The sequence below is a fragment of the Mirounga angustirostris genome, unplaced genomic scaffold (genome assembly GCF_029215605.1).
Source record: "Mirounga angustirostris isolate CCGP_5_RB_7025 unplaced genomic scaffold, mMirAng1.0.hap1 SCAF_11, whole genome shotgun sequence".
NCBI lineage: Eukaryota > Metazoa > Chordata > Mammalia > Carnivora > Phocidae > Mirounga > Mirounga angustirostris.
This window is the reverse complement of record NW_026991719.1, coordinates 37,865,822-37,883,609: the sequence shown is the minus strand read 5'-3', so window position 1 is coordinate 37,883,609 and position 17,788 is coordinate 37,865,822. Positions and strand designations below refer to the sequence as shown.

The window sequence follows — 17,788 nt, the reverse complement described above, 5'->3', positions numbered from 1 at the left end:
TTTAACCCTTTCAAGTGACTTACTTATTTTATAACTGGAAATTTGTACCTCTTAATCCCCTTTACCTATTTTGTCTACACCCCCCCCCCCAGGTACCTCCCCTCTGGAAACCACCAGTTTGTTCTCTGTACTTAGTCTGCTTCTGGTTTTGTTTGTTGTCTTTGTGTTCATTTGTTTTCTTTTTTTTTTTTTAAAGATTTTATTTATTTATTTGAGACAGAGAGAATGAGAGACAGAGAGCATGAGAGGGAGGAGAGTCAGAGGGAGAAGCAGACTCCCTGCCGAGCAGGGAGCCCAATGCAGGACTTGATCCCGGGACTCCAGGATCATGACCTGAGCCGAAGGCAGTCGCTTAACCAACTGAGCCACCCAGGCGCCCTCATTTGTTTTCTTTTACAGGATGTTTCTTTACAAAGGTGAAAGATTCTAAAGGAGGTGCCTCAGGCTCAGCATGACAATATCGGAACTGTAATACCATATTCTGCTGTATTGTGCCTCCATCTTGAAGGTCTTGATTTTGATCTTATTTCTCAGCCTCTGAAGAGGCCACAAACATGCAACTATGTTAGGAAACCAATACACCATTCCTGTGGTAGCCCTAAAGGCATTTTAACTTCATAAATTTGGTCCTGAAGAATGATAAAGGAACCACACTAAGGAAAAATTGGGAAGTTCTTTTTTTTTCTTTTTTAATTTATTTTAGGTAGGCTCCACACCCAACATGGGGCTTGAACTCATGACCCTGAGATCATGAGTCACATGCTCTAACAACTGAGCCAGCCAGGCATCCCTAAACATTTTATTTTTAAGCCATCTCTACACCCAATGTGGGGCTCGAACCCACAACCCCGAGATCAAGAGTCACACGCTCCACCAACCCAGCCAGCCAGGTGCCCCAAAAAATTGGGAAGTTCTGAACTCATCGGAGATCTCTCTGAATGGCTGCCAAGTACAATACCAAACTTAACATTTTGGTACTTAAAGATCCAGAGTAACTCTTAGGGCATCCCATCCCCAAATTATCCTAAGTGACGATGCTCTTAGAAGCAATTCTAACAGGGATGCCTGGGTGGCTCAGTCAGTTGAGCGACTGCCTTCAGCTTGGGTCAGGATCCTGGAGTTCTGAGATTGAGCCCCACGTCGGGCTCCCTGCTCAGCGGGGAGCCTGCTTCTCCCTCTGCCCTTCCCTCTGCTCATTCTCTCTCTCTCAAATAAATAAAATCTTAAAAAATAAATTTTTTAAAAAAGGATACCCATTTAAAGAAAAAAGAAGCAATTCTAACAATATTCAATTCAGTTTCTTATGAAATACCATTTCTGTCCCTTTTTTGCAAAGCCCTTTTTTTCTTCTATTCATTTGAAATCTTATGAATGTTAAGTCCTAGTTTGTAAGCATTGCAAAGTGCATTTCAAAGTTCCTTCCTCATATACCTAAGGAGTTACAGTATCATGTTCAATACACAATAGTTCCTGTATGGGGCTGACATATATAAATGATGCAGCGTGAAAAGTCAGTCTGGGACAATAATGCAGCAGGGGACAGGCATGCTGGAATTCTCATTTCCCTTATATCAAGAAACCTGTTCCTAACTGAGAATCTGCAACATGACTGATGCTCCTATTTTAATAACCAAAAGGTTTTAGAGATAAGAGACATGGGGCTAAGGAATAACTTAATAACTATCTCCAAAGTGAAGGAATAGTTTTCAGAAAATGACAGGAGAATTGCATCTAATAAGGTCAGACATGCAGGTTACGCAATCCTTCTTTTGCACTCCAACACACTGTCTTCAACTAGAACCTGAAGCCGCAAGGGAGCTTCGAGTACATTTCGATTGTATCTTCACTGCCCAGGTGGGCACACTGAGATGTAAAGTGCTAACAGGACTTACCCAAGGTAAGACAGTGTGTCAGAGAGTACAGGGGCCAGAATCCCAGGGTCCTCGCTTCCAGACCAACAGCCTCCCAGTGGGCTACATCTGAGGAAGCCCTCAGAAATTCTCCAGATACAATCAATCTGGATTTACATTAATTTCAAGCCAGCAAGCAAGCACACACCACAGGGCAACACTTCCGTACCATCCCCTAGGGGGGATGCTTGCAGAAAGGTAGATTTGGATTCAGTGGGTCTGGACAGGGCCTGAGATTCTGCATTTCTATCAAGCTCCCTGGTGACTCTGAGGCTGCTGGGCCATGGACCACACTTTGAGTAGCAAGGCTGGAGAGCACTCTTAGAGCTGAGCCGAGTGAAAAGGGACCTATGGTACATCCCTGTACATCTGAAAAGGTAGGAAGCGAATGACAGGAGGAGCAGGGCGTGGTAATACTGAGAGAGCTGGTACAATATTCTAGTTCAGATGTTGGTTGGCTCTACCATGTCCATTCATATTGCCTTGCTCACGCCCGCTTCTATGATGCAGCCTGGAAATGTTAAATACTTGCTTTCCCAGGCTCCCTAGCAGCTAAGGATAGCTATGCGTGCCAACTCTGGCCAAGGAGACTTGTGAATGTCTGCCGGGGTCTTCTCGTAAAGGAAAAGCTTTGTTGCAGCTAAAACTGGGGCCGCCTCACCAAGAGCCAGACTCTTAACTCTAGAGAATAAACAGATGGTTCCCAGAGGGGAAGTGGGCGGGGGGGGGGGGGCGGAGGAGTGAAACAGGGGATGGGGATTAAGGAGCACACTTGTCGGGATGAGCACCGGGCAGCGTAGGGAAGTGTTGAATCACTCTATTGTACACCAGAAACGAACAGTACACTGCATGTTAACTACCTGGAATTTAAATACAAACTTAAAAGGAAAACTGGGGCTGCCTCTTCATGCTCTTTCCTGTCCTAAATGAGGACTCGATGCCTAGAGTTGCAGTAGCCATCTGGTTACCACTAGGCAATAAGCCAACATGCAAAGAATGGCTGAGCAGGAGAGACAAGAAGAGCCCAAGGCCTTGACAACAAAGCTGAGCGCCCGCACCAGCCTGGAATCCCTGCTAGCAGACTTCTTACGCAAAATAACCGAATGTTTGTATTGCTCAAGCCCTTGTAATGAGCACTGCCTAAGCCATTTTGCTGTAAGTCTGATACATCTTCTAATTAGACAGATGCTTCCTCTCTTGCCAGTCACTGCAACTGTCTGGTTTTGTCCTGTTGGTCCCCAGCCTTTAAAACACTCTATTTGTGTGCTCAAGAAAAGGCTCTCATTCATGACCTAACTGCCAAACACAAGGGCCTCTTTGCAGCCCGCATCCTATGTCACATGCCCTTGGCGTCTGGCTCTGTGCATCCTCCCTTCCTCTTTCATCCACGGATTTGCAGGGCACTGCTCTGCCCCTGCTGCTTCTCTCTGACTCCTCTGCCGCTGCCCCCATTAAAGCTGCGTGCTCCCCAAACTTCCATGTTTGGCCCTCTCCTCCCGCCCCTCCCCCATGTCGGCCGCCTGTGCACTTTCATCAGCTCCCACCGGCTTGACCACCTGCAACCGTGTCCTTGAATAACAGTAAACCATAGTTAGCGTGCATTTTTCTAGAAGGGTGATGTTAGCCCAAGTATAAAAAGAACTGAGCTTCCTCCTCGTGTCTAGCGGGCCTTACCTGAGCGAAGAGCGTCTCTGGCAGCAGCATTCTTCTTAGGGAACAAGGACCAAGGACAACGTTACACAAAAATATGCTACCTTTGCTGCTGCTTTACTGTAGCCACACGTCTTTGAAGTTGTGCATCCTTGGAAAAATCACCAAGGACCCTATACTCTGTGTGTGAGCGCACGTGTGTGCGCGTGCGCGCATGCGCATGCAGGCGCACACGGTGTTGGGGGTGTATAGTCCCTTCAAGTCCAGCCAAACTGTACCCCATCTGAGACACTACATACTCTCTTTAGGTCTCCAGTACGGAAATTACGACAGTGCATTGAAGTTATTTGTTCATGTTTGTTTGCATCACTAGAATACAAGCTACTGAAGGTCAGTGGTGGTCACTCTTTGCAAGTGCTTGTTGAAAAGCGTGGACCCTTATTTGTTGGAGCAGTTTAGGGCTCTGGAGGATAAATGGCTTCACTGCACGAACCCCTGAGATGACCTCGAGCTCTGTGACTTCCAGTGTGAGTGAGATATTACATGTAAGTGTTAAAAGCACTTACCCTCACGGTGTATGTTCTTCCTCCAACTCTGTCCCGTGCTTCTAAAACCAAAACATTAACGTCATGTTCCGCTAAGAGTTTGGCAGCAGACAATCCTACAAGGAAAAAAACAAAAACAAAATCAAGAAACATATTAAGACCCAAACATGAAATAGCCAAGATTTAGCCAGATCTACCATAAAATGAATGCAGGGCATCATATGTAATCCATTGATTTTGCTATCTTTCTAATAAAGTCTGACCACACTGTGATCAATTGAGCCACCAATTTGATAATGTATTACATTATCAAATGTATTACATTATCGTAATTTTATCATCTCTCATAAGGTTGGTTGACAAAATGTAATTATTTTTAAAATACATGTATTTTGGGGGATAATGAAATCCTATTTAAGAGAATGTGTTGAACCCCTAAACCAACCCTTATTGTGCCCTTCTTCCAGAAAACCTGACTGCATAAACAGAAGAGTATGTTTTCCTAGAAACTTCCCCTGGCTACACCAGCCCTCAGTATATCTGTGCTTTTCTCAACTTAAAAACCCCTTGTAGGGGCACCTAGGTGGCTCAGTTAAGCGTCTTACTCTTGACCTCAGCTCAGGTCTTGACTTCAGGGTTGTGGGCTCAAGCCCCATGTGGGGCTCCCCGTCAGTGTGGAGCCTACTTAAAACAAAACAAAACAAAACAAAACAAAACCCTTGTAATCACATCCTATGATTTATATCTGGATTACATGCTTGCTAGAGCTTGCTTTTACCACTAGATTCAAAGTTACCAAAGGTAGGAACCATGCATCACACTTTATTCATTGGCTCAAAGCTGAGAACAGGTTTTTTACATGTAAAGAAAAACCGTCATAAAAGATAGATTTAAAACCCAGTATAGTAATACCAGAAAAGTAGGGGAAGCGCTGTGGATTAACATTATATCAAGGATGCATGTGATCAACATGACTTGTCACTGATGTTAATCTTGATCATCTGTCTGAAGGGGTGTTTGCAGGTTTCTTCACTACAAAGCTACTACTCTCTCTTCTCCCTTTCCGTCCTGTATGCTATGGAAGGAAGTCTACACACAGCCCACACTTAAGGAGCACGGAGTTATGTTCCACTTCCTGAAGGATGAGGTATCTACATAAATTATTAGGAATCCTCCCACAAGGAGATTTCTCTCTTCTCCTGTTTATTTACTTATTCAATCATTTTATTTATATCAGTATGGATCCATAGATAGTTGTTTTATGCTTGGGGTTATAATCTGATATTACATTATTTTGTTGCTCAAATTGTTCCAGCTTTGGTGACTGGGAGATCTTTCAGTTGGCTCCTGTGCCCCTCTGACATGTCCCCCACGTCCCCATCATTTTTGGGGGGGGTATGTGCACGCACTTGGGTACTTCCTTACTTTCTGGTATTACAAGATGTTCCAGGCTCAGTTTGTCTTTCACTGCCCAACCCCAGAATCAGCCACATCTCCGATGAGCCTTGGTTCCTCTTATTGGAGAACAGTACTTTTTAAAAGATTTATTTATTTATTTATTAGAGACAGAGTCAGGCGGGGGGAAGAGGGACAAGCAGACCCACACTGAGTGCGGAGCCGGATGCAGGGCTCCATCTCAGGACCCTGAGATCACGACCTGAGAACTGAGCGGAAACTCTGAACCAACTGCACATCCAGGCAGCCCTGAAGGACGGTATTAGAAACCAAGATCTGGGCTCTAGGTGCACTCCTTGCTACTCGGGTGTCATTGCTTCTGGGATGTCTCAGCTCACAGAGTAAGGAAATATATGTGTGTACACATTTATTTTTAAATCTACATTTATTTGTACTTCCAGTGCTATCTTATACCTAGGCATATCATAATTGGGTATGTATAACAAAATTTATATATGCGTGATTAAGTTTATTGTAGGACTGTTCTAATGGCAAAAGTTCGGAAATTGTCAAAATGTTCACTAAGAGGAAACTTGGCAATGAAATAAAAGGTTCTGTACCATGTTACATATTATCTATTTTTAAAAAGGTAATAAAAGATAAATAAATTATTATGCGGCCATGAAAAGGATAACAGAGAGTCTTATATTTTGACATCTCGTGACATTTAAATAAATTCAAACCGTTACAAAAAGTGTGAACATCAAGTCGTTCCAGAAAGCAAGGAGGCTATCAGAGACTGCCAGGATTGTGACAAAAAGGCTCAGGAAACTAACTATAGAAACTCCCACTGGCCAAAGATGGAACAATTTCAGTATCAAATCAAAGTAACCACTGCAATGGCTTAAATCCATGAATTCATCATAATACTAAACCAATAAAAAACTCTCACTGGTTCTTTGGAGAATGCTAAGGAACCACCTTACCAGTTTGGAAATGCCTATAGGAAAAGAAAAGCATCTGGCATTCATCCTACCTCTCCGACTTGCAGGGAACCGCAAAGCAACCAAAGAGCTAACAAAGGGAGGTTTTGCTGCTCCCTAATCAGTGAAGACAAATAAAATTAGACTATCAGCATGTTGCAATGCCTAATCAATTGATGGATCTAGTGTAATAAGCATCAACATCTGCTAACATCACGCAAAGAAGAGAGAGAACCAGATGTTATCTGCCTCCTGATGGAAGAACACACCAGTCGTTAGGAAGGAAGGAAGGGGAGGGAGACAAGGAGCAAATACTAAATTCTAATGTGATCAAGCCTCTAGATCTTCTACTTAGGGGCCAGAGGAACATGTTTAAATAGTACTACTGGGATGCAATCAACAAAAGCCAGATTGTAGGAAATCATACAGGACTACCCTGGTTTTTGTTTGTTTGTTTGTAACGACTTGCCTGCTCCTGTTTTCTTCACCCTTTATCCGTCACAGGCTTTTCCTACAGTCAAGCTCTTACACGGCTAGTTCTGTCTAGCCCAGACCGACACAGCATTTTGTTCATATACAGAATCAAGGATGAATCTGGGTCTCGCAGATCTAGAATGCGGGGAGGCTAAACCATAATATCCAGCACTGCTATCGCTAATACTTGTACATAGTTTTGACTCCTCAAGTACAATGTAACCTTACATTGCTGACATTCATCAAAGATTTAGGTATGCAACGAATCTTTGGAATCTGCTCATAAAGAAAGCCTCCATCCCATGACATTTAAATAAATTCAAACCAATGTCTGCAAACCTTGGTGCAATGAGTTCTCTGGGACAGAGCCAAAGGCTTCTTCTGCTGAGGGTCATTAAAAAAGGGACGAAGTTGATATTAAAAACATACTTATGCACAAATCTTCTAATGTCAAAGTACCACTCTATATTTAAAAGCAAAGAAACTCAGATGCAAAAAGGTTACTTTCCTCCCAGTTCCCCTTAAGCAATCAATCTATAAACCAATTAGAAAAATACAGCCAAGGGCTTACTAGAATTAATCGGTAGCTCCTCTTCTTTTTTTTAAAGATTTTATTTATTTATTTGACAGAGAGAGACACAGCGAGAGAGGGAACACAAGCAGGGGGAGTGGCAGAGGGAGAAGCAGGCTTCCCGCCGAGCAGGGAGCCTGATGCGGGGCTCGATGCGGGGCTCGATGCGGGGCTCGATGCGGGGCTCGATCCCAGGACCTGGAATTATGACCTGAGCCGAAGGCAGATGCTTAACGACTGAGCCACCCAGGCTCCCCATTAGTAACTGCTCTTCTAAAGGAGAAAGTCACCCTCTGCATGCTGCCTACGGAGAAGCAGAGGTGGCTTTGACCTCCAGCAGCCTTGGGTCCTGCCTCGTCAGGCTCCTGGCTCCCGAGGCAGCCTAGCAGTTGCTTTGGGGCTACAGATACAGATCACGTTCATGTGCCTTTCCTGTTACCATCCCTTGGAGTCGATTTCATTATCCCCATATCCCAGATGAGAAAGCCAGGCACCCAGTATGACCACAACAAAGTCTCCAGAAAAGTGAATGATTTTACTTCTCACACCCTCACCTGGAGCTTGAGCAAAATCAAATCTAATGTATAACTCTAAGCAAGTTTGGTGAGTGGCGTTCAGTGCCAATAATGAATAAGCACTACTTGGGAAGCTAGAGGGGGTGGGGGGAGCAGGTCGAGCTGAGTCAGGACAATGACCACACCAGTGACAAAGGTCATTTTAGGATATAAACAAAATTAAAAAGCTGACCACAGGGTTGTTTCTGCATTCTGCACTGGCCTATCTCAGCAAGGAAAGTTTCAACTCTTAGTTTAAGAAATAAAGAAAATGTTTAAAACATTTTAAAAGGATTTCAGAAAAAAAAATGCTTTTACAAAGGTCTTGGGGACACCTGGGTGGCTCAGTCAGTTGGGCATCCGACTCTTGATTTGAGCTCAGGTCATGATCTTGGGGTCGTGAGATCGCACCCACGTGGGGCTCCATGCTCAGCATCTCACGCACACACGCTCTCTGTCTCTCTCAAATAAATAAGGAAAATCTTTAAAAAGGCCTTGGAATTTGAAGAGGGAAGATGTACGTTATTTAGAAGAAATATTTCTTCTACAACGCTGAATAAATGGGGTTCCGATGTTTCAGTTTGTGTGTTTATTGTGAACAAGACTCTGATAAGGAACTTCCACGATAATTGGAAAATTAGAAAATACCGAATATGGAAATAAAAGGTGCCATTTTTTAAAAAAGTTATTGAAAGATTTATTTATTTGAGAGAGAGAGAGCTCACACACAGGGGGTTGGAGCAGAGGGAGAAGGAGAGAGAATCTCTAGTAGACTCCCCCCTGAGCAGGGAGCCCACCAGATCGATGATCCCAAGACCCTGAGATCATGACCTGAGTGGAAATCAAGAGTCGGACGCTTAACCGACTGTTTATTTTTGAATAATAATAACTACTTTTGAATACTCAGTAAGTGGAAAATAAAGCACAGGCAAATACTTACAGTCCAGGAAAGTTTTTCTACTATAACTGCGGCTGTTGATTTGAATGAAGCAAATGAAGCCAACGCCTGCTTCAAGATATGAGTCTTAGATTACACTCCTTAACTCTTATTTTGTTCTTATTCTGTGTATCGCTATGCATTCTACTCTCCCCTCATCACAACAAAACTCAAGAATCATTCACAGAAAAAAACCATATCTCAATTGTCAACTCCACAGATTAGCTTAAGGGCTTCTGCCTTTATCTTTCAAAATATTTATTTGGCTTTTTTTTTTTGTAAATGGGATAAAATTGTTAGAAAAGAAAAGGCTTTTAAGTCTGAAGGCAAGTCACCAAATATAATGTAGCTACTACAGAATGGATTTTATTTTATTATTTTTTTTAATTGCAGTATAGGGCTCCCCCCAAGGGTAGCTACCATCTGTCACCATACAACGATAGTACAATACCATTGACTATATTCCCTATGCTGGACCTTTCGTCTCCATGACTTATTCCTTCCATAAAAAGATTTTATAATCAAATATTTTTTATTTTCATATTTGTTATGAAAAGAGAAAATCTCATATAGATTTAATGTTCACCTTGTTCCAAAGAAATATAGATTAGCCAAAGCTAAGAGCACTGAACACTATAGCTCCCCCTTTCATTCATTTTCCATCATTTCATTGCCACATGGAATCCTGAGTGATAGAAAAGACCTGCCCCCCACCCCCAGCCCTCCTGGTATGCACCATCCCCTCCTCCCCTGCTAAAATAAGGAAAGGGTTTGATATAGTGGTATGCCGCTAAATGGTTAACAACCATCTCTGGGCTGTGGGGAGGAAGAGGTCACCTGATTTGTACCATTTGGGTTTCCGCGGTGTATAGACACTCCCATCATGTCTGATTTCAAATTACTTATTTCAAGCTACCAATGTGGTATCACTGAATGTGGAATTGGAAAGAGGCCTTTCCAGCCAGTAGAAGCCGGCTCCCCCACACACTGTTAGAGGTATAAACTCTTGGGCCTCAGATCCGTGAGGAGAGGGATAAAGTCAGGGAGGGGAGAGTGTGTATTAAATCAGCAGGTGTATGAGATTCATTGGCTTGTGAGGCATGAAGGGCCACCCTGGAAAGGTGTCTTAGATGCTCAAGTGTCCTTGCGTCTAAAGTCTCTGTTCTCCCATGGGTCCGTTGTAAGGAAGAGGTCTAAGTGGGCACTGGTAAAATCTACCATTCATTGCATCTGTACCAAGAGCCGTTCCTCTCCCAAATCATGGCAAACCAAACTCCTTAGGAGGAAAAGAACGCGGACTCCCAAATGTCTTGTGGTTTTCTATGAGAGTAGAGAGCTCAGAGAAGCCACGTTCACAAAGAGTTCGATAAAAACTTACTGTGTAAATAAGGATCCAATCACTTTCAAAACGCAAAATAAATAAATAAATAAATAAATAAATAAATAAATAAATAAATAAATAACAAAAAAAATCTGAAAAACAGGAAAATTGGAGGAGCAGGGCGCAAGCAAATCTTTAATCACTTTGCAATTAAGTATTCTAAACAGGAATGAGGAGTTTAAAACAACATAGTTTCCCTTCCAATTTTTCTTCCATCATTTGGGTTTTGCATAAAGCAAAATAAAATAGGTGAAAGGATGTATTAGACAGGCTTTAAAAAAAAAAAGCAAGGCTGCTTTTAAAAGCACATGTCGTCTTGAGAGTTCAGGCAATTGTTTTGTTTTATATAACAATACTAAGAAATCGTGTTCGATCTGAGATACTATAGAGCAAATAGAAGCAAAATACTTTATTTATTTATTTATTTATTTATTTATTTATTTATTTATTTATTTATTTATTTTTGTTACTGCTGCTTATCGGACCAGAAGGGCCCGGATGAGATGAAGTATGCAGGCCACAGTGGCGCCATGGCAACCTCAAACCAAGCTCCAGCTTCTTAAAGCCACTGCCCTTGGAAACCGTGTTCCCACAGATTCTGCCCTGCTTTCAATGTCCTGCGGTGCCCAACCTCCCCAAAGAAACGGTGCAGGGAATGATCTCACCCACACAGCGCACCTGGCGAAGGAATTTGTAATATCTGCAATGAAGCCTTCGAAGAAATGGTCCTTTGCTTCCTGGGGAACAAATCTGTTACTGTGGAACCCGGCCTCACACTTAGCCCTGCCACCTCTACCTCGCCAAGGGCCCTTCCCCTCACCTGCCTTCTTCAAGTACATTCATATCACTCTGTTTGAGGGGGGAAAAAAAGAATTCGTCCATCTGACTTGCGCTACCCTTTCCAGTTCAATTTCTGGTTTTCCTTCCACAACAAATGACCTGGTGTCTCCACTCCTTCACTAGAACAAACCCTGAAACAGAGCATATTCCTCATGAAAAATGTCCGGTGATTGCACTTTCAATACAGGCAAGGGTTTTAATCTTCTGTCGCACTCTGTCCCTGTCAGCCTGTTTTATTTTTCTTCTTAGCACCCAGTGCCACCTGGCACCAGACATAAAGCGCTGGAATGATGCCCCCAAGAAAGTAGGGTCACTGCGGCATCTCCAGCTCAATACATCTAAAGCAGGACATTTGATATTTCCCCAGAACTCATTCCTCCCCTGGCCCCTTGCAACTTAGTAAATGGCACCACCATTTAGTCAGATGCTCGGGTCAGAACTCTCGAAGCTATTCTTGACTCTTCTCCTTTTGTCATATATCTCATCCACTCGAGGAGCAGGCCCTCCTGGTTGTGGCCTCAGACAATGTTCGGAATCTACCTGCTTCCCACTGCAACCACAGCCACTCTGGTCCAAGTCATGGTGGCCTTTTGCCCTCGTCCAAGGCATCATGACCCCTTGCCCAGAGATCTGACTCGTAACTAGTCTGTTAGGACTTTCTTGAGACCAGAAATGTGTTATACATCTTTGCATCCCAGAATAGATCCTGTCGTGTTGCAGGTGCTTAAATGCTTGTTGCAATGAATAGAATAGTTGCATACTGAGAAAACGAAACCATGCTCACCTGGATGAAGGCAACAGGGAAGTTTCTAACGCTTTGATTATATTTATCGTGAGCAACTAAGAAAGACTGACAAGGACAGGGTGCCACATCATTTTAACGTCTATGCCTAAGTAAGCCAGCAGAGTCTATACTACAAGTACATTTTCTGGCCTCTGACCCAGTATTGTACTTTTTAGCAAAAGAGAACAGAGAGTATCAATGCACACTCAAACTTGTCCTGGATATATATAACCATTCCGATCCCTATATCCATCTGCATTTGTGCTTCCTTTCAGAGAAATAATTCTCTGCTTTTGAAAATGCCAAATCTTCTAATCCCTTTGATAAGCTAAAAGACAGTGCTGTCTCAAATGGTAAATAGATGAAAGCTAACAATTAACTTCAATTTGCCCGAAATTCAACAGACTGGTTGTCTAGACAGTCCTAATTAATTTGATTATTGTTCAGCATTCATCTTCACTTTAGATAAATGGATCTCACCCGAGTTGGGGAATGCAATTACCCCTTAATTCATGAACCACCCCATTCTTTCACTGAAACTTTAAAAATATACCGGGGGGGGGGGCGCCTGGGTGGCTCAGTTGGTTAAGTGTCTGCCTTCAGCTCAGGTCATGATCCTGGGGTCCTGGGATTGAGCCCCGCATCGGGCTCCCTGCTCAGGGGGAAATCTGCTTCTCCCTCTCCCGTCCCCCCCCACCCCACTTGTGTTCTCTCTCAAATAAATAAATTTTTAAAAAATACACCAAGGGCCCTCCACACCGCTGTCCCTAGATTCTGCACACTAAGATGCACTGTGGTTTAAAGCGATAGTTTCCAAAATGTTTTATGGGAACACTAGTGCTCAAGATGCTCAGGGGAAAAGTATCAGTGTCCCTGGATGTTGCGACATATGCCATTTCTCCTTCTGGGAAATGTGTGGCACACACTGGCATATGAAAGGCCCTAATAAGTCCTGCAGTGAAGAGACCTGTTCAACTCAGCATTTCTGCACCGTCTGCACTGTTAAAAAAACTCCTCCTCAAAACACACTTTGGGAAAGCTGGTTTCATCTCTTATAAGAATATCCAAATATTGACAGTAATAAACTCCCCTGGACAGGGACCCAGGTGAACAATGCCTAGAGCACAAGCTAAGAGTTTTGAAGCAAAACTTTAGTGCAGCTGCAGCTTACGCTCTGCTGCCTCTCCTAGTTCTTCCTCTTAAATCCTAAAAGTGACATTTTTCTTCAACTTTCACATTCATCACCACCTAGGAATGTGTAGAGTGTGTATCACATATTAAGTTTTTAAAGTTAACTTTCCATTATTCAGCAACGTGATCTCTGGCCAACAGAATTCTTACATAACTGTACATATGGACTCTTGGACTCCAGACTCTGAGGACAATAAAAAGTATAGTCAAACATCAGCTCACACTAAAGGTTTAGAAGCAATGTTCCCAAAGCAGGAAAACATAAATTTTGCTCACAGCACACAGTGAGTGCTCGATCAACAGATATTTATCGAATGAATGGATGAATGAGCGAATCAATGAACAAACACAGGCAGGCATGCAAGAAAAAGGTCTGGAATTTAAGGCACAGCTCAAAGCAAACCCATTTAATCTGGAAACGGTCACCTTAAAGGTCATCATGATGTGTCAACTACACTTCAATTTAAAAAAAAATGTTTCTGGGGCGCCTGGGCGGCTCAGTCGTTAAGCGTCTGCCTTTGGCTCAGGTCATGATCCTGGGGTCCTGGGATCGAGCCCCGCATCGGGCTCCCTACTCGGTGGGGAACCTTCTTCTCCCTCTGACTGCTGCTCCCCCTGCCTGTGCTCTCTCTCTCTCTCCCTGTCAAATAAATAAATAATCTTTAAAAAAAAAAAGTTTCTAATTTTAAAAACAAAAGAAAAAAAAAGAAAAAGTCGTTTTTGTTGCATTTCGGAATTTATCCAAAACTCACAACACTTCTGTCAAGTATTACTTCCTCCATGAAATACTTTCCTTGTCTGTCATTTCCTGCTTCCCTTGTCTGTGCCAGCAGTGAACCCCCCAAATAACCTCAAACACCAACAGCATTTCAGGTTTCTAGTTGGAACGGCACGGAAGGTTCCTGGGTGTCACATGGTCACTGGAGAGACAAGTGGACTCTCAGATAAACTAGAAAATTTCACTCTTCTACTTGGGTCCAAATTTTGTCAAATGCTTCCAATGACCGAGGAGCATAAGCTATGACAAATGCATGTTAAGTAACAAATGTATATTTAATATCAGTGGCTTCATTTCAATACCTAAAATCTTTAAGTACCAATCTTGGAAAACTATTTTAAAAAATCACATCAACCACCACAGCCTTCCATTTTCTTCACCCGTGTTGTCTCCCCAAATTCTTTTTTTCCAAAGCATGTCAGGTTCACTGCTTGATTTATCATGACTTAATACAGGAGATGCATGTGCCTTATTTTTCAGCCTAGATGTCTTGATTGTTTTTATCATTATCTATTTACATATTCATTACTTGTAACTGTCTAATGACCTAATGAATCCTTTGAATTATTTTTTGCCACTTCTGTGATGTCTCAGTCTCAGCCCCAAATATTTATACTACAGGGACAGTGACCCTGATGGCATTTCCATAACATCTGATGTTGGCCTGGGGCAGGGAGAAAAATTCTATGAGTAAAAATATGCATTTTTTTGGTGGAAAGTTTCAGTAGCTTTCATCAGATATTCAAAGGGAGATACCATCCAAAAGCTTAAGAACCACTGATGGAAACTAGTCGAACAATTGCTACACAGTATCATAAACACACCAGGTATGGACTTTTCAAAAAAGGAAATAAATTCTTCCTATAAAAGTCATTTGACCTTAATAGGGTGTCCCATCTTTTTAAGTATAAATGTTCGTGAAGCAGTAACATGCCATGTAACATATTCTAAAATATAAATTACTGCGAAACAATAGTCACCAGGTTTTAGAGCATAAAGTGTCAAAGTAAAGTAAACTATTTATTTCTAGGAATGGGCCTACAGGGCAAGTCCTGCGAGGCGGGGTGTAGAAGCAAAACTGCATAACATTTTAGGGGTCCAAAGTCAAGTTTGTGGCATTTGGTAATTCACTTGATCCCTCCGAGCCTCTGTGTTGGTCCCTGTGAGCCTTTACAGGTTGCAAATCTGTGACCTTGGAACATGGTTAATATGTAATAAACTCAACTCTCAAAGCTCATCATCTGATGTTTATGTTCTTATTGACACTTTTACCTAATCAATTGATTAATTATTGCTATAAAGTGGGGTTTTGTTTACTTTGGCTTAGCAACAACTACAAAAGGGCTTTGAAACTAAAGCTCAGAGAAGTCATGGAGAAGGTGTGAATGAGCATGTGTAAGAGAGCCCCAGACTCGGATTTAAGTTAGTGTAGGACGTCAACATAAGAGATCATGCAAACCGTTTCCAGAATACAACATGGAAGGAAAAACGTGTTGAGGAGGGGATTCAAAAGAGAAAGCTGAAGAGACAGACAGTAGGATGACTACTAATTACTAAAAGAGATCCTGGAAGATATATCACGTATAACATAATCCAACTTAATCCAACCTCTAATTTTACAAATGACAAAACCATAGTTTAAAGATTTTAAACTGCCCTGGGGGCGCCCGGCTGGCTCAGTCGGTAGAGTGTGCAACTCTTGATCATAGGGTCGTAAGTTTGAGCTATAGAGATGGGTATAGAGATGACTTAAAAAATTGTTTTTAAATGTGAAAAAGAAAAAGATTTTAAGCTGCCCTAATTCATCATGCCAAATGACAACATAATAAGGAGCAGATCATCCGGAAGAAAATACAAATTCCTGGCAAAACTATAAAATATTTTTCACCATAAAGGCAAAAAAACAGTCCTAACAACCAACTTGTCTCAAACCTTACAATAGTGAAAAATGTAACTAAACTACTTTTGGATAATTTTGTGCAGTTCTGATCGCTCAAACCTAACATGAAAAGGAACTGTCATTATGAACCATACCCACCTCGTACACGCAAGCATGGTCTTCAAACAAGGGCTGACTGGATGTCTATGCTTTTGCAAACGCTTGTATGTGATATAAAACTACAACAGGGGGCCGCCTGGGTGGCTCAGTCGGGTTAAGTGTCTGTCTTCTGCTCGGGTCAGGGTCCTGGGGTCCCGGGATTGAGCCCCATGTCGGGCTCCCTGCTCAGCGGGAAGCCTGCTTCTCCCTCTGCCCCTCCCCACTGCTTGTGTAAATAAATAAAAATCTTTTAAAAATTTTTTTAAAAATTAAAACTACAACAGAACCTCAGTCTTTCTGGGTACACCTGAATCCAAATACTGACAAGATCGGTTATATATAAAATATGTGTATGTCACATCTGCACAAAGATTGTATGACCCATATTCGCCAATAACAAGCTTCCACCTTTCTCTTTCTCAATTATGGGTCTCTGTGATGCAATTACATTACAGTTACACTATACTTATATAATTATACTGTACTTAGATCTATTATTAAATATATTTTTTACATTAGCTGAGGATTACGTGTTGGGTCAAGCCAATTAGTATTGGTTAAATGCAAAAACGGTCCATTAAACGTCAGCTAAACCCCAAATCTATTCAACCACGAAGATTTCAAAAAATCAGAACCCAAATATTCTTGTGTTTTTTGTTCAACATCAACAAATTTCTAAACTGAAAGGATCCTAGTTTGAGAAAAAAATACAAAACAGAGGCAAAGAAGTGTTCTAAAAGGCAGAACATTAATGCCCTGTCTGCATTGAACCTCAAAGTATCTAAATAACTAAGGCGCCAAAAATAAGCAGAGTTTTTTAAATGTTTTTCTTAATCACTACAAAACCACAAGTGTCTGCTGCCAAGTTATGGGTTAAAATGCCAAAAATGCTCTCAGCAGAAATGATTCTTCAGGGTGATATATTTCAGCAAAAAGGGAAATTGTGGTATGTTGTGGACTCAATTGTCGGAATTCAGAACATTAGTCAACCTTCTTGCAAAATGGCTTTTCTGTCTCAGAGGATGAAAAGGATTCAGTCCCTGCTGATTTTATACAGCCCCGACCTCTGGGTGGCTAGTGTGCTCAATTAAGTAGAGCTCGGCTCATGGATAAAAATATGGGGGAGGTTCCACTACTTAGACACTAGTTGGAAATAATCTCTTTTCACATGACACTTCAAAATTTCCAAAACCATGGAAAAACTCTTTTACTACCCAGGATTATCCAGCGTTATGACTGAAGTGTTTTTGCTTAGAAACTTATCTTTTAAGGTCCCAGCACTTTGTTCATACTCATGACAATAATATTTCTTTCCACTGTATGAATGTCGATTATTCTCTTGACTCCTTCTTGCATGAGGATGGGGCAGCTTATGGGCAGGGAAACTACTTACTCACCATCAGACCTTTTCCCCCGAGATCTAGCCACTGCCTGGCATAGGGTTGAGGCTCCCAAAGGGCTTGAACGAGTCCAGGCAGCGGATCCACCTCTGCTCCTAATGAGTTGCCTTGAAGGGCAGAGCATTCCCCTTCCCTAGATGTGTGTTCCAAGCTACAGCCACATCATCACCAAGGAGAGGCCATGGAGAGGATTAAAATCTTATGTGATTGGACTGGATTGCCTGGCAAAAACCCCTTTGGCCCAAAGAGTTTGAAGTATACATTGACCCCTGGAGGTGGGCTTTTTTCTTTTCTTTTCCTTTTTTTCTCCCCCTACAGAGAGCCAATTCAGGAATTGTCGGTTCAGGGCAGATTTTA

General features: G+C 42.2%; 1 protein-coding gene and 1 non-coding gene across 2 annotated transcripts in view; both read right to left on the bottom strand.

Annotated features, from left to right (window-relative positions):
• The window catches only part of LOC123845764 (amine oxidase [flavin-containing] A), a 70,259-nt gene that overhangs the window by 45,905 nt on the left and 6,566 nt on the right, over positions 1-17,788 (bottom strand). The window contains exon 2 of the mRNA XM_045876562.3: positions 4,127-4,221. Within this exon, the coding sequence (XP_045732518.2) occupies positions 4,127-4,221 (95 nt within the window). The remainder of the gene's footprint in view (positions 1-4,126; positions 4,222-17,788) is intronic.
• On the bottom strand, positions 714-786 carry TRNAM-CAU (transfer RNA methionine (anticodon CAU)). Its single transcript has one exon. It is a non-coding gene; the product is annotated as a tRNA-Met (tRNA).